This window comes from Homalodisca vitripennis, chromosome 7 (assembly GCF_021130785.1).
Source record: "Homalodisca vitripennis isolate AUS2020 chromosome 7, UT_GWSS_2.1, whole genome shotgun sequence".
In the NCBI taxonomy this organism is placed as follows: domain Eukaryota; kingdom Metazoa; phylum Arthropoda; class Insecta; order Hemiptera; family Cicadellidae; genus Homalodisca; species Homalodisca vitripennis.
This window is the reverse complement of record NC_060213.1, coordinates 127,941,081-127,964,803: the sequence shown is the minus strand read 5'-3', so window position 1 is coordinate 127,964,803 and position 23,723 is coordinate 127,941,081. Positions and strand designations below refer to the sequence as shown.

The 23,723-nt window shown below is 33.6% G+C and overlaps 1 protein-coding gene across 10 annotated transcripts in view; it reads left to right on the top strand.

Annotated features, from left to right (window-relative positions):
* The window catches only part of LOC124366301 (protein alan shepard), a 167,627-nt gene extending 152,356 nt beyond the window's left edge, over window positions 1-15,271 (top strand). For 8 of the 10 annotated variants that reach the window (XM_046822737.1, XM_046822733.1, XM_046822738.1 and 5 more), the window contains 6 exons: window positions 575-732; window positions 2,208-2,367; window positions 3,714-3,911; window positions 4,824-4,928; window positions 6,737-6,872; window positions 8,525-8,643. In XM_046822737.1, the coding sequence (XP_046678693.1) occupies window positions 575-732; window positions 2,208-2,367; window positions 3,714-3,911; window positions 4,824-4,928; window positions 6,737-6,872; window positions 8,525-8,526 (759 nt within the window). In that variant the 3' untranslated portion in view covers window positions 8,527-8,643. The other 2 variants (XM_046822732.1, XM_046822731.1) reach the window with 2 other exon arrangements.
* The last annotated feature ends 8,452 nt before the right edge of the window (window positions 15,272-23,723 follow it).

The following is a 23,723-nucleotide window of genomic DNA, read 5'->3' as shown; positions in this document are numbered from 1 at the left end:
CTATCTTGCGTAGCTTAGCAGTTGGCGGAAACATATGGAACAGGAGTGTTGTCTTTATTTTCTATTAACAATGTAATTCTAACTTTTTGTGAAACCTCTTAGAAAAATATTCAGAGTTTAAATTAGCAATTTTCCTTTAAAAGTATGATTCGGAAATTGTTTGTTTTTTTAACTGTGAATCGATCTACTCGAGTTTGAGCTGAAAAATGTTTCAATAAATGAATTTTATTTTTCAAAATTGACGTAATCCTTAAAAACAATTCCAGAAAGGTTATAACAGACTTTTATGAACAGAATCAAACCTACTGTGCTTTGTCAAATTAGTTTTGCCGGCATGGTGGAAAAATAATTTCTAGCACAATTTTGTCTTTCCAAAAAAAATGAATTCATAGATTCCAAAATTCATGTTCATCGGTGGAAAGTCTGAGAGCTTCACATAGGTTCAGATATGTTCTGTACATTGAAAGAGGGCGAGAGTATCGGAGAAGCGTGTTGCGTATTGCGTGTTGCGTGCAGCAGGGCGGGCAGTGAGAGGCACCCAGTCCCCGCCTGACGTCTGTCTGTCTGTTTGTAGCAACAGGAGCAGGACCCCACCAACTTGTACATCGCCAACCTGCCCTCCCAATACAAGGAGACTGACCTCGACAACATGCTGAGCAAATACGGACAGGTGGTCAGCACCCGCATACTGCGAGACCCTGATGGCGTCAGCAAAGGTGTCGGCTTCGCCAGGTCAGTACACATTGATATAGAGTCGGAACGATTTTAGTGCTTTCTCCAAGAGAGAGGTGAAAGTTTAATTTTTATTACTTAATACAGTAAGTCTCATGTAAAATGCAGATTGACATTAATGTAAACGTTACTGCGGAAATTAAAAAATGACTTATTTTCTTATTTAGATCCTGTTTTTACTTTCAATTTGATCTCAAGTCTTATTTTACAAATAATCACAACAATATTAGTTTCAGTTTCATTATTTTTATTTTAATCGATTTTTATTTTCAACAAATTGATTCCTGGAAAAACGCTTCTGTTCAAGAACATAACTTTTACTTTTTAAATGTGGTTATAACATAATTTTTTCTGTTAAATATATAATATATAAATAATATAGTGTGTAAGCTAAAGCTTTGTATATTATTAATTTATAATGCTTCATGTAATAAATTACTTATCAAGACCAAGCTCTCGTGTGCACAGTACACATTTACAGTTCATAATTTACGCATACATGCACTTATATTATAATCTTTGATCCAATATTTATTTTTACCAAAGGGAAGTAATGGAGTTTCCTTTTTACGTAAGAAAAATGACCAAAACGGCCGAATAATAACGATTTAATATCAAGTAAACAAACATAGACAGTTTCTCCGCACTAGTAGTCTGAACGATTGGCTGCTTTATTGACTTTTTTTAATGTCGGAACACCTAAATTTTACAATATTAGTAACAACAACCAATAATCAGTACTAATTCGGTTGCCACATTACTGATCAAAGTAACACGTGTTGGGTACAAACATGCAACCTGTAAAGCTGACAAAATTAGCATCCACACTACACATACGTTTTGGAAATGATAAGTTTAGCACTGTCCTTACGGCAAGGAAATTGGCATTAAAAGGGTTAATAAAAAAGAAAAACACTTCTCTAACAGTCTTGTAATATGCCTCTAGACAAAATATGTCTATATTTCTATAAATGAATGCCTAAATAATAAGTTTAAAATTATATTGTTATCTCTACTTTCTTTTATTGCTTTACTGCATAAAATACATACTTTTGAAATAGAATTTATTTAATTAAACCTAATTTTAATAATTGTTTTACTTCAATTTTCTTTTCATCTAGCTGTGTAAAAATGTAATGTAGCAAAAGAGACATTTTGAATTTGGATGTTGAATGTTTCTTTGTCTGAATAAAATCCAAGGTCAACTGGTCAACCGTAGAAACGGTCATAATAACTGTAGACGCAAAAACAGACTTAAAGATTAAGGGTAACATTTTTTTTTAATATACTGAGAATCAACTATGTGATTAAATACAAGTAGTCAAGCCGCTATTTACTAAAATCAGATAGATAAAAAGTTCTAAGTAACTATGTCATTTTTGCTCCTTTTACATCAGACATGTTATAAATTACTGCTTTCATTTCATCGCAAGAAATTACTGCTTTCATTTCACCGCCGCACCGTTATGTCACAGGATGGAATCAAAGGAGAAATGTGAACTGATCATCTCCACTTTCAACAACCACATGGTTCAAGGTTCGAAGGAGCCGCTGCTGGTCAAGTTTGCCGACGGTGGCCAGAAGAAGCGAAGCCCTTTCCGCAACGACAACCGCATGTGGAGGGAAGCCACTGAGGTATGACCATCATTATTATATTTAACCTCCCCTCTTAGTCAAGTTCTCTTACAGTGACCAGAAGAAACGAAGTCCTTTCTGCATTGACAACCGCATGTAGAAGGTTACCACGGAGGTATGTTTTTCACACTTTTGAACCTCCCCCATTCTGCAAGATAGTACACTGTTTAACCCTTTTAGGACGAGCGGACTATTAATAGTCCGCACTAGTTTTGCCGAAGAAGACGATGCGGGCTTTCAATAGTCCGCACTAGTTTTACCGAAGAAGACGAGCGGACTTTTATGTGCCCGCCGGTTTACGTTTGCATAATACTCACGTAATATCGAAAATACGATGAACAAAATTAGTTTTCCTTGTAGAGGCACATCCTGAGACAGGAAATGGAGTATTTCGGAACTTATCTTGGCCAAACAATACAACATATGTCTATTTTTAGAACAGCTGCACGTGAGCGCCTATTGTAGTGCCAGTCGGCGGAGCGCGCCAATTCCGTCTAGTTTGTTTACATTCAGTCAGTCACAGTGCGGTCGCGTTGACTATAGTTGATTGTTTCAGATCAGTTATAAACTTAGTGTTTATAGATTTATAGTGAAATGTGTTTTGTTCAACTTCTTTTGTGAATATGGATCAATTTAACTTAGCTGTTTGACTTTTATTTTAGTCCGTTTTATATAATTTGGTACTTTGTAGTAATGTAAGTTTTTTTGTTGTAAAACAATTATTTCTCAACCAATGTTAATAAAATTTTGTATTTAAACTGAAAACTATGTAAGAAACATAGTAATATTAGTTCCCACAGTAAAAAATTTTTTTTTTTATCATAGTAAACTGAAGCCAAACTAATAAAATAAAAAAATAAAATAAAAATTCTAAAATTTTATTTAATTTTTAATTTTTCTGGTTATTGTAAATAGTAATAAATGCTACCATATTGTAGACAATTTAATTATGTACATGTGGATAAAAAATGGTGTAAGGACAATTTAAAATAATGGACTTATAATATATTTATCAAACTACTACATTTTGCCCAATTTCACCGTCGTCGTCTTTGGTATGTTCGCTATGAAATATGGTCACGTCAAAAAATGCGTACCTAAAAAATAACCAAAATTTTTGTCGTCCTAAAAGGGTTAACAAAATTAAATTAATAGAATATACTAGATAAACAAGATTGAAATTCTCTATCCAGTGAGGTAGTGATTGATTCTCATTCCTTCTAGGTATTATTGTGCTATAATATTGTTTCCATATGAAATTTACTGTATGCATGTACTTTTTTACATTTACGAATAAAATTGTTTGCAGTTTAATTCAATAGAACAATGGTGAACTCTGTTTGCAGGCATTATGTGCTCAGGGAGGCCACGTTACCTACGACCCAACCGGGCTAACACAGAACGGTGTGGCTGCCCAACATATGATTCCCGCGTACAACCCTCGCTACGCGACGCAGCCCCTCACTACGTACCCACTGCACACCCAGGCCCACTGGCCGATGCAGTACGTCATGCATCCGCCTCCGCACTTGACCCAAGTGGACGTAAGTAATCATTCCTCCTTCCACAGGATTCCCACAACTATACCAATTAGATTTTGTATAAGTGGGAACACAACATGTAATAACAAACCACAAAGTGTAAATACACTAAAACATCAAATGTATACATTAAATTAAAAAACATGCAACATAGTTGCAAACACATGTTTTGGCAGTTATGTCATGATCATGATAGGTTAACCTTAAGTAACTATAAACAAAGAACTAAACATTAAATAATAACATTCGAGTACATGTTTTAATTTTTATAAATAAATCAAACCATTAGTCTCTAATGGAAGTTTTTCTTAATTTAATGATCATATTTTAAATTTGGAAATTTTTTTTATATTCGATTTTTTTGCAGTAATTTGCATGGCATTTAACATATTTTTTATCTGTCTTGTAATTAAATATATTTATAGTTTGAATATAATTTTCATGTTTGTAATTGTGTGATTGTAAATAGTTTGTAAAAGATTCTCTGTAAATTTTGATTCTGAAAAAAAATTTTTTCTGTTATTTGATTGTGAAGCTTGTATATTGTGTTCTTTGAATCTCAATTTGAAATTTCAACTTATCTGGTCAATACAAACATGTGCGTAGAGTAAAATACATACACGCTTTGTAAATAACAAAACTTGTGTTTTAGAACATTTCAAATCATAATCTTTTAAATCACTTTCAATTTTGTGATTCTCTCACTATTGTCCAGTGCTCCACTTTATAAAAGCAAAACAAGTAAAAAACAGTAAATAAGTTTCCTTTGCAATGTTACAGCGCTTTGGAACAAACGGAATAGGAGAATGGCGGATAGTAGTTTGAATGTTAACAATAAATGTACAACTAGTGGTGATTTTCCAGAAAAGTGTTAATACATCACTATTAATATCAAACTGTTGTATACATTTGCAGAACCATGGAGTGTTGCAGATGATGCAAGATCCCAGCGCTATGCAATACAATGTGATACCACAACTGACAACCCAGATGCATACTCTTCAACTGACCACTCCTCCGGTAAGTTGTCTGGCAGTGTCGACTGTGGTTATGCAATTGCTTGTGGTTAGTTTATACGTACTACGTAACTATATACGTACTTTGGTCGTTACGATAGCAACAACATAAAAGGATGAAGACGGTTGGTTGTATTAAACGTAACGTGTTAGTATGTTGGTCACATATATGCACTTTGTGAGTTGTTTAATTTAGCGAAAATCGTATTTCTCAAAAATTGATGCTCCAGTCCTGAGCATCAGAAACATTTGGCAAATTTTTGTGATAAAACATGTTAGATGTTATGTGGAATGAATTGCGATGGAAGATTGACTGCTAATTATCGAATTGGTTCTCTACAAACACAGCTTGTACGCATCATGGAATTGAAACGCTCTCTGAAAATCCTTTGCAGGAGCAAATGGATGCTCCTGATTTGATGGATGGTGATGTCCTCATGTCCTGACAGGAATGATGATGGCAAAAGAATGGAGATTGTTGGATAGGCAAAGGTGGAGCGTGGGTGGTAAAACATATTCCAGTTCCCCACTGGCAGTTTCCAAGTTTTTCTGACCTAAAATGGCGTTTCCTAAAACTTGGAAGTGGTATTGTAGATACTGGGAAGATAATAATACCAACCACATCTTCTTCTGCTAAAGATAGTGGGAGTGATGATGGCCGAGTGGTCTAAGACATCAGACTTTGGATCTGATTCAGAGATGGCTCAGGTTCAAATCCTGTACTGACCGTTGCACACTGTGTCAGTACCACTGATCTTGTACTGTATTGACTCCCCCCTTGTTCTGTTTGGTAAAATCCTCCTTGCAAAGGGTGTGGCCCATGAGAATGGGAAAAGTAAGGTTCAAAAGGATATTGGCCTCTCCTTTCTAAAAAAAATTTTAAAATTGTAAGGGGAAGGAAAGATAGCGTGAGTTACTTACTGGACTTGGTCTAGAAAATGGTGTCTGCTCAATGGGCTTGAATAAGAGTTTTGGTTGCATTCCTCGAAGTGGTGGGTTTTTTTAGGAAGTGGAATACCAATTCACCAGTGCTTTGTGCCCGTAGTTTTGCCACACAGATGGGCCTCAGACAGGGCTGCATTTTGAGTCCGTTATTATTTTCTCTTTTTATTAACGATTTACCGGATGTTTTGGGAGGAGGATGCAGTTTTGGAGGCAAGCGAGTTAATGTGTTGATGTTCGCGGACGATATTGTACTGATAGCGCCTACAGCCGCGGGCCTCCAGCACATGATCAGCAGATTGGAAACTTATTGCGAAAATTGGAATTTACAGATAAATTTGAATAAATCAAAAGTTGTTGTTTTTAGGAAAGGGGGTAAACTGGGAGCCAATGACAAATGGTTATACAAAGGTAAAAGGGTGGAGGTGGTGAATCAGTATAAATATTTGGGAATTAGTCTTAATACAACTTTATCCTGGAAATTACATTTTGAAGAAAAATCAAAATCGACAAAATTTGCAATCAGTTCAATTTGGGGGGGATTATTCAAAAATAACAAAGTTCCATTGAGTGGTAAGTACATGTGTTACAATACAATAATACAGTCTATTTTGTGTTATAGCGCTCAGGTGTGGGGATGCATTGAAAACGAGAAGGTTGAGTCGGTTCAAAAATATTTCACTATTCTCTCTCCCTACTGATGGTGGATTAGCATTTTCAAATATTCCTGTAGAAAATTATTTTGGCAAGCTTGTCTAAATGTGGCCAGTGTGTTTCAAAAACACGCTGGAGGACTAGCCTGGAGATGGTTGAGCCCCACAACTCACTTGATGTGCTTTGATGTATGGTAAATACTGTTTGATGTTGCAGTACATTGCCGGTGCTCACCCATACCCATTCTACTCTGCCCCCTCCATCATCCACCAGCTGCCCATGGCGGACAATGAACATAATTCCAACACTGCGTCGCCCGAAGAGGCGTATACCGCCTACCCGCCGCCCAAGTGTGAGTATTTCCACTCCTCAGAGGCTATTGCACTAGTTTATTGTATTCATTTTAATTGTAATAAAAAAAAATGTTATTTTAAACCTATTCGCAAAATATTTATGCCATTCGTTTTCTTTTATTCTGTGTAATGAATGGAATTCATAGGAATGGGTAGAAATATTAACTTACACAGTGTAAGTGTGTTCAAACATTGTTAGCCAATCTTTTTATAATTTGAAACAGTTCTATTCTCTTTTCGGGCAAACTGATTCGGATAAAAAGAATATTTAAAAGTATAAATTTTACTGATGATTTCAGTGAAAACTCCACCTATGAGCCATATTTCACGTTAGCATAAGGAAGTGTGAGTGTGATAACTATAAGATGAGAGCAACTCATTTATTTATAGGTGTATACTGTGCTAATCATTTTAAATGTTACCTTTATTACTATTCTAAAGATAATTTATCTAGCATTATTTTTTTAAATTTCGTGTTGGTGGCTAGATGCAACTAACACAGGCAGATTGTCCATGTAGACTCTCCAGTATTATTACGTTTTATAGTATTATTTTTTTTATTTTTCCTAAATTTTTTCTAGGTATAACACTGTTGTTGTGTTTATAACTATGGCCCTTTCATAAGATGGCATGTAAACATTATCCAGTATACAGGATGTTTAAACAAGAATATACTTACAATGCTTTTCAAATTTATGGATTATAGAATTGATATACTTAAAAAGGTTACTTAAATTAATTGCCAACAACAATCAATACATATTGGCTTGGGTAAAGATTCTGTACTAAAGTATTGATTCCAATGACTGTCAGATAACTCATTGGCATAACTCTTTGGGTGGAAGTAACTCATTGGCATAACTCTTTGGGTGGAAGTAACTCATTGGCATAACTCTTTGGGGGTAAGCAGATGATTTGATGTTGATGATTGTATCTTAAAAAAGATGATATATTGTCAATGTAATAATTCATGTTACGTTAAGTTTTTTATATTTTTATGTAAAAAGTGTGGTGCATTTTTGACATTCAGGCTGGCTATTAATGTATAAGGGTTTTGGGCACATTGGAAAGAATTTTTGTGGCTCTACAAATCTAAAACTAGATTTAAAATTCAAATTTTTTATGTAAAAATATTTTTTAAAAGCTAAAAATCTATTTTTACCTTTATTATTTTTTACTTCATTAACGTTTCCACTTATCAGCTGACCTTGTATTCTTTTTTTTTCATTTTATTTAACATTTTTATGATGTATGTTCTTAGCATAATTATTTTCTTTACTATTACCCAATCAAACACCCCGTATTGGATCATGTAGGGAGTGTTTACTGGTTTATTAACAGTCGCACGGACTTGTATAACACATTCCTGTCAACACTCAGTACTTTTGATACAACTTATCGAATCCTCAATCGAATAAATTTAGCTGAGGATTCACATGGTCGCTACACTCCGCGAAAACTCGGAATTTTGTTAAATTCTGGGGAAAAAATCAAATAATTTTAAAATCACCTCTGGAATTTCTTAAATTTTGTTGTCACCGAATTCCTTTTCTTCCCTTTGTTGTAAGTTTCTTTGTTGTAAAAGGTAGAAGGATCTTTTAACGTTTTAGTTCAAAGTAGTGATGTGTCAATGTATTACGTTCTGTTTCAGGAGACACTGCTACACTCCAGACTTGCTGTCAAACACCCAGCGAACAATGATAAGTGATCCTCACAACAGCTTGTAACTGTCGTCGTGTCCAGTGTTTGTCTGACAACAAACTGTGTTCTGTTTCAGGAGACACTGCTACACTCCAGACTTGCTGTCAAACACCCAGCGAACAGTGATAAGTGATCCTCACAACAGCTTGTAACTGTCGTCGTGTCCAGTGTTTGTCTGACAACAAACTGTGTTCTGTTTCAGGAGACACTGCTACACTCCAGACTTGCTGTCAAACACCCAGCGAACAGTGATAAGTGATCCTCACAACAGCTTGTAACTGTCGTCGTGTCCAGTGTTTGTCTGACAACAAACTGTGTTCTGTTTCAGGAGACACTGCTACACTCCAGACTTGCTGTCAAACACCCAGCGAACAGTGATAAGTGATCCTCACAACAGCTTGTAACTGTCGTCGTGTCCAGTGTTTGTCTGACAACAAACTGTGTTCTGTTTCAGGAGACGCTGCTACACTCCAGACTTGCTGTCAAACACCCAGCGAACAGTGATAAGTGATCCTCACAACAGCTTGTAACTGTCGTCGTGTCCAGTGTTTGTCTGACAACAAACTGTGTTCTGTTTCAGGAGACGCTGCTACACTCCAGACTTGCTGTCAAACACCCAGCGAACAGTGATAAGTGATCCTCACAACAGCTTGTAACTGTCGTCGTGTCCAGTGTTTGTCTGACAACAAACTGTGTTCTGTTTCAGGAGACACTGCTACACTCCAGACTTGCTGTCAAACACCCAGCGAACAGTGATAAGTGATCCTCACAACAGCTTGTAACTGTCGTCGGTGTTTTTTCTTATACATAATGTAGATTCATAAAATTTTCAATGATTTCAGTCAGGTACTAGTCATAAATTATTGTAATAACAAAAATGATATATTAGCTTAGAATGTTAACAAAATTTTGGAAATCGAGCTTGATAATTATGGCAAAGGGTAGCGTGTGCCAAGTTCTCACACTTTTCTTCTCTCTCCCCCCTTAATATCAGCTCAAAATGAATAAAAGCGTGACAATAAATTAGTGAGATTACCTCGGGCTTAAAACAAATATTACATCCTCAGATCATTAATCACGGGCTTAAATATTACAACCTAAATCTCAGAGACGACCTATTTATATTTTTGTACCAACTTGGCACACTTAAAGTAGACTCACAAGTGAAGACACGTTCATTCGATACATTTCATATACAAAATGTACGTCTCTATTTTAAGATGGTGCTAAATTATACACGATATTTATTTACACAGCATAAAATTTATGGAACGAATATTCTGTACAAAATCACTACATCTTCTACCCTTCCTACAAGAGTAGTGCAATATGTTGAAAATCGAGTGCACACAGTTGTTACAGATAATTTAAAAAGTATATGTAAAAGAAGATGATATATCGATTTATTTATAAATTATATTTATAAACTATTGTTAAAAGTTAAAGCCATTACGAGTTGCCATGAAAGAAGCTGGTGTAGAAATCGTCTGATAGAGGTTGGTTCTTGCGGTTGCGCAAGCAAATACTTGAAACAGGCTTTTAAAATGTTTTATCTGTCAAGGGTTTGCTGTGTACACATTGTTGCTTAGGCTTTACGTAAACAAATCCTAAAAGTTTGCAATTTGAAAGGATTATTATAAAAAAAATAAAAACGATCAGCTAACGATACATTACTCGATTTGAACAATTTTGATTTTGAATGATATACCAATGGTCATTAGCTGATTGTTTTTCCAGATAAATGGCAATACAGAATGTTTACACCGTAAATCCTTTGATCGATTTGCCCTTTCCGGCTAAAATTTGTTCTCATATTTTTTATTAATAATTTTCCACAACTAAGTATACAAGATTCAGTAAACTATACATATCAGAGTTGAAGTTATATTTTAGGCTAGATCTGTAACTCGTGTACTAGCAACCTAGCCATCTAAAAGCTCGATACTAGACCCAGAAAGTACCATTTGGCCTCATACCATGATTAGTTTTTTTGGATATGCCATTGTTGATTTTTGAAATATTTATATTATGTTATAGCTATTATTAGTTGTTCTATGCCAAAGGAACTAACCTCTAGGCTTCTTGCGAAGCGTCCAACTAAGGTCTTTCTTTATTTACATTTGGTCCGCATTTTTCACCCTCCGGCCGATTTTATTGGGAATTGAAAATACTGTTCTTTGGTTATGCGACCGACGAGGGTTACTCCAACGTTCGTTCATTACAAATAAACACTCGTTTGCAGGAGACGTTTGCAATTTTTAAGGGTTGACGGAAAAGTATTAGATATTTTTTAAATTTTACTTGTCCACTGATCTTCTTTGAAACAAACAAAACGATCGCATGCGAAAGTCCGATTTGGTTTTATAAACGTGACACGGTCTTCTTTGACACTTTTGTGCCCCTCGAGTGTGTGTGTAGGAACGGAAGGGAGGGTGAGCAAAGCGGACACGGACAGCATATCGTATTGTAACGGTAGAGTAGATAAGGTGTGTTGTGTAATTCAAAGTCATTGTTTGTTACATTGTTATATACAGTGTCTGCGCAGTCCGTTCGCCACTGCCACCGCCTTGTATTTGTAACTTCCAGCATATCTTCTACCCTCGTAAACGTAATGTATTGTGTCGTGTCCATGTATAGCTGCTTCCATATATAATAGCATGCATCGACGTTTTTATATTTAACACCTAGTTGACGGCTGACATACCCATTGCCTTCACTCGTTTAATCGAACTCCGTTTATTCTTCGTTTGAATAATTTCTTTAGAATAAAAAAAAATCGTTAACCAGGTCTGCAGTTCTAAAACATAAAAATAATGTCTTTAATTGGTACTCATGTGAGTTGAGTTTATTATATTTATGAAATTTATTTTGAATTATAACATATGGAATAAAATTGGCGTCGTGCTTTAAAACTTTTTTTTATCAAAGTATTGCATGGTTAAAAGTGTCAGTGAAAATGATAAAATCTGTATTCAATAAACAATTCTACGACATTAGTGTAAAGCAGCGATGATAACTTTTGCAGAAAGTATGTATATTTTATCAGTGAATTTTTTACACTGAGCCCATATATATATGATGTGTTTTAATTGTTTCAGTAGTATTGTTTTAGCACGTAATATCGTTTTCTTAAACATAATCTTATCGAAACATGTCGAAAGCGGTAAGCAGTTCAGTGTAAGCTCGTGAAGCGCACACTGAATGTAGATAGGCTGCGTAATGTTACAGGTTGATATAACGATAGGCCTACTGTAGTTTTGGTCTCATCAAGCGTCAATCCACGTACTTAAACAGATTTGGACAACTGGAAGCTTTAACTCATCCGTCATATTATCCTACTCTTACAAATGTTGAGCAGTCATTGCACATTCGAATATTTAATATAAATTACCATTAAATTCATTCCCTGTAATTTACCAAACATTGGAAATTTAATGTAAATTTTGAAGGCTGCAGATCTTTTCTTTTGTTTAATCCCTTTTCTAATCGAATGTATATTTAGCGTCAACCAAATTATTAATACTTCTTCGCTAATTTATTAATAAAGTCTTTCTGTGTGTTTTTACTATACTATTTAGGAGAGCGAGTTGTTAAATATCTCACTCGAAACCCTTTGTACATGTACTAAAAGATGAAAATTATAATTACTATCTATCTAAATGTTATATATATCCCAGTTAGTCTTCTTGGTGTCTGTAAGAGAATATTCGGGGACCAAAACCATGCAGGGAGTCTCTTTCTGCCTTATATAGTGATTGTTATGTGTCTACCACGACTATATTACATCGTGTGATCTTCATTGGCATTCCTTGTACTCTTGAGCTTTCAGTGTCACGGGCAATGGGTGTGTCCGCGACGAGTGAGCCTCTTCAACTTTCTCCAGCCGTGTAGCTTTCTTTTACAAATTATCAGAATCATTTACCTGTATAGAATGTTTCATTTCCACTAGTTCACCTCTATTTTTTGGCACTGATTACTTCAAAATTATCGAAACAGAAAATTTGTCAGAAAACACTTATTATATTAATCTTTCTGTACTTTTCTGCCATTGTCCTTATTTTTATTGTTATAGATCATTTATCAGCTGGCATTAGATTTCCAGTGCAACAGTGCATTACAACCTGTTGCGATCATTAAGTAACATTAAAGAATTTTTATTTTAATAGCGGATTTTAAAAATTATTGGTTTTACTTGAGCGACCTTTCAGTTGTAGTTAATTGAGAAAGTTGAACGTCTCACGATAAAGATAGCGTAGATTACACTACTGTATGTAATTGACACTACTATTTCCGTGATAGACCGGCTAAGTAAGGTGCGAAGCGGCTGTCACTCGTAGAAATCACATGTTTTCCTTGTGGAAAATTGTTCCTGATTTGAAAACAGCCGCTCGCACCCCAGTCTACTAATGTTCACTAGTGGGTCTTCCGAACTCAGAGGGATATATTTTGTACGGGAGTTTACAACTATTCGTTTTTCGGTGTACAGAATCAAAGTGCCAAAAGGGCAGGGGCGGGCAGACCGTGCTGACACAGACAGAAACTGTTTATTTTGATAAACATGTTACGTAGGACCTATTTTTATAAACAATGATTTTAAAGCCGGACGGCGGCGGTAGGAAGGCGATGCCTTTTGTACGTTTCGTTGTGCGCCTTGTTTTGTTGTCTTTTGACGACCTGATTTGTGAATATTTTGTTTTATATTTGTAGAGTATACAGAGAATTATGCGGCATAGAAGCCGTTCGTGTAAATTAATTGTAAATAAAATGCGCCTTAATGGTAAAAACTTTGCGACATAGATCCCGTGCGGGCACTCTTTTAAACAAACGGATTTCATTTTGGCAGTTCGATTTGGAAAATGCTATTTTTAAATGTAATCGCTGCAAAAGTTCGGGATAAGTCTAGGTTTTAAGTAGGTTAGGTAAATTAAGATTTAAATGATTAGGTAAGAAAAGTAGAGTAGGAGTAGATTAGGTTGTAGAATAGAAGAGAATTTAGGTTTTAAGATGTAAAGTTTTTGAGCGGAATTCGGATTGCGGACAGTTTATTTTTAAATATTATTTATTTTATATTTATCGAGGATTTTCATTCCATGTTGGAATATATAAATATTATATATATCGTGAATCCGAATTGCGCTCACTGCTAAACAGAGTTATTTATAGCTATTAAGATAGGATAGATTCGAAGAATTGGGGAAAGGTTTGAAAGAGTTGTAAAAAAAGTCAAAGTAAATTTATTTTGAATTTTGTAAGTTAATGTCTCGTGATGTCTTGTAGTATAGTAGTACCACTTGTAAACTGAGGCCCTGACGCCACATTATGGGTGGTATCGATAGTGGAATTTGTAAACGTTCCATTATTTATACCTTCTTTTCTTGTTCCAATTTTTCCTTTTTTTGTAAAATAAAGTTTAAGGCTAGATTGTAAAAAAACTAGTTCTCTTAGTTAGTACTGTTGATAGTGGTTAAGATTTGTGTGAAGTTAGTCGATATTATTGGGAAAGTCTGATAGGACATCAACTGGTTCCAGAGAGCATTCTAAAGGTATTTAGTTCACAGCTCAATCCGGTCAGGTCAGTTCGGAGAGTTAGCGTTTCAAAATACAGTAGTGGACTTCAAATTAGGGTAGGTTTTATACAATTTTTTGGGGGCCGAGAAGGAAACAGGGATTGTAGAGTAGAATTTTTGACATCTGTTATATCATACTTTGCCAAGATTTTGTACAAAAGCCACTTACATTGACTAGACTAGCCTCGGGTACCGCTGATCGGACGGCGAGATGTGAGTGAGCGGTAGTAGTGTCCGACCACTGATGATCGCTAGCGCCTGGTGCAATATAAAACTGTGCTAACATTAGCGTTACAAAACTAAGACTTCATATTCCAAAGATTCGTTTTTACTTGTCTGTGAGTAGTGTCGGGAGGTGATGTTTTGTTATTTTAAATCCATGACAAAGAGTTGATAAGTAGCATAATTATTGTATTTATTGTCACTGTTACCGTTATCGAGTTTGATTGTGTTGTGGTGGAGAGTTTGCTACATTCCGTGGTTAGATAGTCAGTCGTCTCACTGGATGGGGACTGCAGGATTTGTTTTTGTTGTCCTTTATTTGTATAAACATTTTTATTGGTACTACTATGACATTCTAAAATCGTGAAACACACTTACAAAAACTGTTGATTTATTAAATTTTCGGATTTAATGTCTATTTGTATTTTAAATTTCAGTAATGTTTATTGATTGTTTTGTGTAATTTATTACTGTACTTTGTAATTATTTGTGGATAAAAAATAACAGTTGTAGTAATTACTTTGGATTTTGTAAATAAAAGTATTGTAATTGTATTACTTTGCGGTTTTATTCTCATCTGCAGATGAATACACCGTTATGCAATCGGTCTGTCAATCTTTTTGTTTTTGTGATGCTATGCAGCTGTGAGGCGCTAAACACTGGTGGCCTCGTCTGTCCCTTCTCTTTTCCTCACGCTCCAGACGCCCATGAGGGAACCAAGTTATCTTAGATAATTTAGTGGTAAGCAGCGAATGTATGTGACAAAGTTTGGATATATTTTGTTTTCCAAAGGTAAATGAAAGTTAACAGGCTTTCCGTATTTGTTTAATTCTTTTGTTTTTTTTTTAAGAAATGATGTAATTTGTCCAGTTTGTACTGATCCTAATAAAGATCTGTATCTTGGATAATTATCATTGTTCTTTTCTACCTTTGAAATCTTCTCACTTTGACCAAAAGTATGACGAGCCGTTCGACTGATCCCAAGAAAAATCTGTATCGTAGATAATTATCTTTTTTCTTTTCTACCTTTGAAATCCTCTCACTTTGACTGTAAGTATGACGACCTATTTGAATGATCCTAATAAAGATCTGTATCTTGGATAATTATATTTTTGTTTCCTACCTGTGAAGTCCTCTCACTTTGACTAAAGGAATGACAAAATTTTTGACTTATCCTAATAAAGATCTGCATCTTGGATAATTATCCTTTTGTTTCCTTCCTACCTTTGAAATCTCACTTTGACTGAAGGTATGATGAATTGTTAGACCTCTGGCCGCCAACCAGGCAATGTTTTGTCATGAATAACATCTATTAACCAGTATCTTATGTTTCACAATTCTTATATTTGTAGATCTTACAGTTACAGTGTTAAGTTTAAAATTGAAAACAATCCAATAAATGTCTTTCCGTAAAATATTTAAGTTTGGATGAATTTTTAAAATTAAAAATTTAAGTTTGTTTTTAGTTAAACGATAAAAGAATATTTTTAAAATGCTCTTCTTGTAATTAACATTTTGTTCTCGTTTGTCAACTTGTATCAAACATTTATATGTCAGTTCCTCAGCTCCATGGGCCATTTTGGCTCTTGCTATTTTTCTGTTAAGCTTGTCAGGCCACTACGTGTGGCCCAGTGTATTCTGCAGTAATAAAATTCAATTGGTATCCAGGCCTGGTTGGAAAGTGCTGCAATCTCTCTGCCAAATAAGGAACAAATCCCACTATTTATAACTCATACCATAGCAAACGTCATGTGGAGTTGATTTTCATCTAAACCTCATTGCCACTGTAACTTCCATTGTATATCCTGTCAATTTATTAAAATACTTTGTCCTTTTGGTGGAACCAAGCATCAAAATGTGGTAATGAGTTGTAATTGGTAACACTGAACCTTAAATTACATCCTACTTGTACATTTACGAGAAAAGAATAAAGAACCAATAAAAAACCGTTTCAAATGTTAATAAAACAAAACTTTTCCATTATAGTTTATTTTTTTAAGAGGCCTTTCGGAACCAAAGGTTTCATCATCAGGCGACTTCACAAATAAATATTTACATTATTTTTTTATTATAAAGATGCAAATACAAAAATTTTGTAAATATTTCAGCCAGTATGAAAAGTTAGATATGGAGATATGGAATGTATATGGATTGCATATTTACACTATATGGTATTTTAATATTAATTGTAATAAAAATAATGTAAATATTTATTCGTGGAATTGCCTGATGATGAAACCTTTGGTTTCAAAAGGCCTCGTCAAAAAAATAAACTATATTGGAAAAGTTTTGTTTTATTAACATTTACCATTATTTAATAAAAAATTTCCAAATGCTCCAAGAGTCTTTAATTAAAAAACTGTTTAATCAGTTATTGTGTTAGCCAGTGATATTACAAAGACACATTGAGGATGTTTTATCCAAATGGATACATGCTAATTAAAGGATCAAAGCTAGTAACATTGTAAGTGTTTGTAATTGTAACATTGTAACTACGAGTTGAAGTTACGTATATAGTTACACAATTACAGAGTGGAGACTCGGAATCCATCCAGCCACTGCACGTTGTCCGACAAGCTGAGAAGACAACGACCTGAGATTTCGTTCGAGCTGAGCGAGAGATCAGTAAGAGCTTCACTTAGTGGACCTAAGAGTGCAAAGGGTTAAGCTTATTAGTGAAAGTTGCCTGATATTCAGCACGAGAAGTCATTGTGTAATTGAAATAACAAGTCTTAACATCATATATACAGGATATAACAATAATTAAATACAAACAAATTATTAACATATTGTACTTTGTTATAAATATTGATATATTTTACTCATATTAGTGTGTATTAGATCAAAAATGTCCTCTCAACATAATAATTTCTTATAATAAACTCTGATCAAGGTCTCGTCGTGATTTAGGCACCACTGGATTGCGAAAGAATTGAGCTAAGAAACTCATATGGAATTAAAATATATCAATTTACAATTTTATTTTAAAACTGTTATTTACAAACCTTTACATATACACCTGTTTTGATCGTTTATATGCATAACTGGTTCAAAGTTAACAATATTAGCCTAAAAAAACTCACAAACATTTCTTTTCCATTTCAAGCTTATAAAATGGTCAGAGAATTAAAATAACACAAATTTGTAATCTAAAAATTGTATTAAAATACAAAATAAACAATTTAATGAGATTTCTCAGCCTTTATGTAGTATGCAAAGTAAAATTGTTTTAAAAATAAATTAGCCTGTCCAAAACACTTAACAACAATCTGAAGATGATTTAAAATTTAATATTTTCATGTACAAAAAACATTTATATCATAGAAAGGATTATCAAGTAATCAATAAAAAAACATTTGAAATAATTTGTCATACTTATTGATAAGATGTTTCAAATAATAAAAAATATTTAAACTTAACATAGTATAACTATTTAAGGGGTTTTGGGTTTTTAACCTGCAAAAGTTAATTAATTGTAGCGTTACTTTCGTGCCTTGTGTTGTAAGAGTAAATATTGTGTGCAAATTGCAAAAAGTTACGATTTTGAAATAATATATATAATGAGGTCATACACATAAAGAATGATGATAGTTGGTATTTTCAAATTCTTAAAGAGAGGTATATAGTGGTATAAATATCCTGATTTTTAAATTACATTAAAATTATATTAAGAAAAAAAATCATGTGTTGTTGAAGAATTTGCATGGAAATTGGGCCATATTTAAAACAGAGTGGAAGTATGCGAAATAGGCTCTTTTGAAATAGCTGGGTGTGGGAGGTAATATTATTTTACTGTATTTTTCTTTACATCCACAACAGAAATTGAACATAATTCATTGAAATCATATGGCAATAAAGCAATTTTATCTTGTTTTTTTAAATTTCATGATGTTACCCTTGGTAATACTCCAAGCTGCCTTATACTTATTAATACTTGTTTCAATATATCTCTCATTGTAGAATATTTAGCTTCTATAGCCGGTTTACAATCCTTTCTCAAGTCAACATAGTTTAGTTTTCCTACTTTATCACTTTTTTATATTTAAAAAATTGAAAATAAACAACCTATTTTTCATTTTTGCAACGTCGGGAGTGAAACAGTTGTAATTCCCTGCATAATTCAATTTATTTTCCCTAGAACTGTTTTAAAACATTAATATTATTTAAAAGGAAATTTAAAAAGTACTTAAAAGTAACATAGCTCCATAGTCATAATGTGATCAGATTGTATCCTAGTCATAAGATAACAGATGATTAGAAAGATCATTAAAGACAGATTTAGTAATACAAACAGTACATGTATGATTGAAGTAGGGAAAATCAACAACATACATGTGGCTTGATAGTTTGAGATATTAATAAAAAGATTATGTACAATAAAGTTCGTTTTAGAAAATAGATGAAATTTGAATCAAAATAGCTATCTCACATTTTATAATTTTCTCACAACTTAATCTCACAAGCATGGTCCTCCCTAAATGTTAAAAAACTTGGTATATTATTAAAAAACATTAAATATTTTGTTTTTGCCTGTTTTAAACCCACACATTATTCATTTCATCCTGAAAAATACATATAACATGTCCATACTCCTTGTTTGTATTTAATGTCCAAAATGACAACACATGATAAAATGACTGCCACTAGTGGAGTTAATAATTTGTAGAAACTCATAATTAAATAAAGTTAAAGTGTAATTCTTTGTATTTAAATAATTACAAGAAAGCCTTAACAATACCAAAAAATAAAATCATATTCGACCACTCTGATACAGTAGCTGGCCACATGCACCACAGCGTCCTCAACAGCTGATCCATGACACTCACCCTGAAATGAGTATAACTCTTTGTACTTATAATACCAAGGTGACAAACCTGAATTTATTTTGCTTCCTCTATGTTCGCTGTACAAATTACTCCTACCTATGTATAGGCTGTAAACAGCTGTTATTTGAGTTGCACAAAGGTCATGAAAAGTAGCTTAAGCAAAGGTTTTCTTTTCATATGATTGGGGAATCTCTCAGATAAGAACGTCAATGGCATGACTAGTACTTTTCCCCTTTCTAAAACCAAATTGTAATAATTTCAACTAATTTGGAGGCCATGAAAAGTAGCTTAAGCAAAGGTTCTCTTTTCATATGATTGGGAAATCTCTTAGATAAGAACGTCAATGGCATGACTTTTCCCCTTTCTAAAACCAAATTGTAATAATTTCAACTAATTTGGACAATACTGTTGATATTGAAATTGGACGATAGCTTTCTTACCAATTGTTTGGCCCCTTCTTGTAAACTGGACAAATCAGAGAAATTTTTAATTCATCTGGGGAGATACCTTCCATCAAACATTGATTAATAATACGTCAAAGCGGTTTTGACAATACTTGAAGCAGTATACGAGTACTTAAGAAGATTACCAGACATTAATAAATATCAGAGCTTTTTAGCCTTTTTAATAGCTTCAAATACCATTTCAGGAGTAATTAGTTCCCAATAAAAAACAACTGATTTGGGACTGGCTTTTTAAGAGCCTTTCTAGTTACAATAATGAGTGACCATTTTCTGATTTTGTTTTATTTTTCCTTTAATTTTCCCTAAATGGATTGTCTTTACTGGGAATAACTGTTGAATAACAGAAACAGACCATTTCTATAACCATTTGAGTTCCAGACATTTTTTGAAATTTAAGGGTATATTTAGAGAAGTTATCCAAAAAATACCGAGCCATTTTCAGCAATTTGCATACTTACTTACTGCCGTGGCTCCTGGTACCCAAGGCGGTACTTTGCCTCGCCAACACACTGCCTCCAGATCTCTCTATCCATTGCCTCTTCTTCCCAGTTTTCTTATGTCTCTTCTGATCTGGTCTCGCCATCTCAACTTGGGCCTTCCTGGTGGTCTTCTGCCCTCCGGATTGTTTACAAGGACATTCTTGACTAAGGAGTTGTCCTCCTTCCTTAGTAAATGGCCAGCCCATCTCATTCTCCTACTTCTCACCTCGGCCACTATGTCTGGGTCCATATATAGTTGCCTCAACTCCACATTATGCTTTATCCTCCACTCTCCATCTTCAAGGGTTGGCCTATAGATTTTTCTCAATAATTTGTTCTCAAATACTATCAAACGTTTTTCTGTTTTTTTTACTTAACACCCAGTTTTCTGAGCCATATAACAGAACTGGTCTTATAATGGTTTTATATATACGGAGTTTGGTCTTGTGTGATAGTAGTCGAGAGCTTAATAGCTTGTGGCATGCTGATAAACTTCTGTGTGCTGCATTTATCCTTTGTTGTATTTCCATGTCTTCTTCATTATTATTCGTCAGCATTACTCCCAAATAAGTGAAGTTGTTTACTTTTTCAAATTTGTGCCCTTCTATTTCTATATTATTCTCATTGTTTATTTGGGTTGTTCTCCCACACTCCATTATTTTGGTTTTCTCTTCATTTATGCTTAAACCAACTTTTTGTGTATGGTTTAGGAGTTTTGCGACCAGCACTTCCAGCTCTTCTTTACTCTTCGCTATTATTGCAACATCATCCGCAAATGCAAGAACATTTATTTTGGTCCCTATTGTAATTCCAGCTTCTGTTTGTCTTACTTCTTGTAATGCTTCCTCTAAAGCTAAATTAAATAGCAATGGGGACAATTTATCCCCCTGTCTTACGCCTGTGCTTACATCAAACTTTTCCGAGATTTCCGCATTTATCTTAACCTGATATTTGCATACAGTATTTAAAAAATGTCAACTTAGTTATTTATTGGTTAGTTAGTAAAATTGTTTAGGATCTATGCTCAAAGAAGTATTAAAAGATCCCACTAGGAAACCAAGCCACATGAAAAAAACAATTAACTTTCTGCTTATCAACAAATTTTTATTAGGTATCTCCTAAAATAAAAATAGAGCTTTTTTAATAGATGTCTGCCCATGTTGATCATTGTCACAGCTAACGATTGATCAGCTACGTTTATGCAATACATAATACGTTTAACAGGAAGAACATTTATTTTTAATGTAAATTGATATTAAGTCAATTTATATTTTTATCACAACATCCAGTAAATTGGAAGTTAAATTTTGATGCATATTTCTATAATGTCCTGTTTATCCATACATTAGCATTGGTGTCTCAGTTGAAATAAATTATATAATTTTTAATTTGTACACAAACACTCCAATAATTATTAAATTTTATTTTTGTATGAATAAAATTTAACAATTATTGGAGTGTTTGTTTATAAATTAAGAATTATAGTCCAATAAAAAGAAGCTGGTAGAATTTATCAATTATACGAGGACGGTTTGATAAGTCAGGTACATTTGTATGAAAGAGCAGAAAATTTCAGAACCTGCACTGTTGTTAGTTATCCTGACATTTCCATGGATATTACAGCAAGTTTTGAGAGGCAGCTGATATTAGTTGATTGTTGGCAGCCAGCTGAAATAGTATAGGTATTTCAGGTAATCAAAAAGTTGACAAATTAGCAAAGATGGCACTAAAATAGAACAATTACATATATCCATAGACGATTCCAAAGCGTCCAAAAACAATTATACTTCTCAAATGTAACGATCTGTTTATAGGAGTAAATAAAACCCGATGGTATAAAGAGATTGTTGAAACGATGCCAAAATATACATGATTCAAAAATGTTTAAATGAAGATATGGGAAATAATCAACATTCTAAGATTAAGATTTGGTCACGCCAATATAAATAAAAACCTATATATACTATTGGTGAGTACTTCACTCCACTATGTCTGAGATGTACTTTAGGTCATAGTGAAACTTTGGAACATATCTTTTTAAGTGCCCTGCATATGACCATGCTAGAAGCCAAGGTTTAAAATTAATTAAGTATGGGATAAATTTCAAAACTTAGCCAAAATTCTCTAGTCAAACAATCAAGAAATTTTATTTAAAACAAAATAATGCTCTATAGACTGGTAACTTTAATGTAACCTGGATAAGGTGCTTTATCCAAGGAAGCTTGATGGATCCTTAATGAGAAGTTATCCTAGATCCTTACCAGACTACTACGTCAAGAGTTAAATAGTACATTGAGGCGGCATGGGATTTCCCGAAGCCTATTAGTCTAGAGCTAACAATTAGAGAAAAAAAATAGTAACTGCATAGTTAGTTCTTTAGGATGGACAAATCATACTTGCATAAATCAACATAAGCATATACTTCTTATAGAATGAAGTGCTAACAAACTAAATGTTTTTTTAAATAGCCCAAGCATTATATTTCAAATAAAATGTATATTTTGGGTGTATTATTAATAACGGTGTTCCAAACAATTGATTAATTGTTCAGGAATTGGTTCAGGCCATCAAAATAAGATAAAAATTGGAACATATGTTCAAAAATGTTTTAAGCACTAAAATCTGGCACACAAATTGTATCTTAAGTATTAACAGTGAAAAATAAAAAATATTGTACGTACAGTTTTAAAATGGTGACAATTGTATAACTTAAATTACTAAATTTCATGGAAGCTAAAGGTTTTTATTAATATACAATAAGTTAATAAAACATGTGCAATGTAATCACAAAACCAATTTTGTTAAAATCGTTCAAGGATTGATGATTATTACCCTTTTACTGAGTAATCATATTACAATATTGAAATACCAGTAGGTTTAAGTTATATAGGTTAAGTATCTTTCAACAACAAATTCTACAATCTGCTGCCCTCTCCCCCAACTGATAACAGTCATATCACTCCCCAGTCTACCACATTTCATAATGTAATAACATCACAATAAGGTACACAAGCTACAATCTGTTGCCATGTAAGTTATTGTGTGTTATATAGTGACAAAAAAAAATCAGGAAAGAAATATCAGGAAACGAGGATCTGGTAGGGCAGTCCTTTTTTTCGAGTTGCTGTTTCTTTATGTGTACTAGTGTAATTCCCGAACAGGTATTTTGTTACCTCGGGCTTTATTGTTGATTTTAGTTTAAAATCTACTGTATGTAAAATGTACAACTGACAACAATAAAGAAAATTTTTCATTCATTCATATATTACAGAAAAGTATCGAACATGTTATATTGATAAACAATAACAAACACAGAAAATTTAAATTTGATTCATCAAATTGAGATCAGTATTAGAAGATCCAAATGGATTACAATTCTTAGAAAATGTATATTATGGTATTAGCGCTACTTAGTATCAACAAATCACCTCACAGAATTCACGAAATTTTCAGGACACAATCCCAGAGCTTATTACCGTGCACCATTTTGACAACTGCTTTGACACGTAGAGATAAGTTATCTTAATGATTTAAAAAGAATTCAAAAATATGATAAAACCAGTTTTCTTCACAACTGTGATCATTGTACCT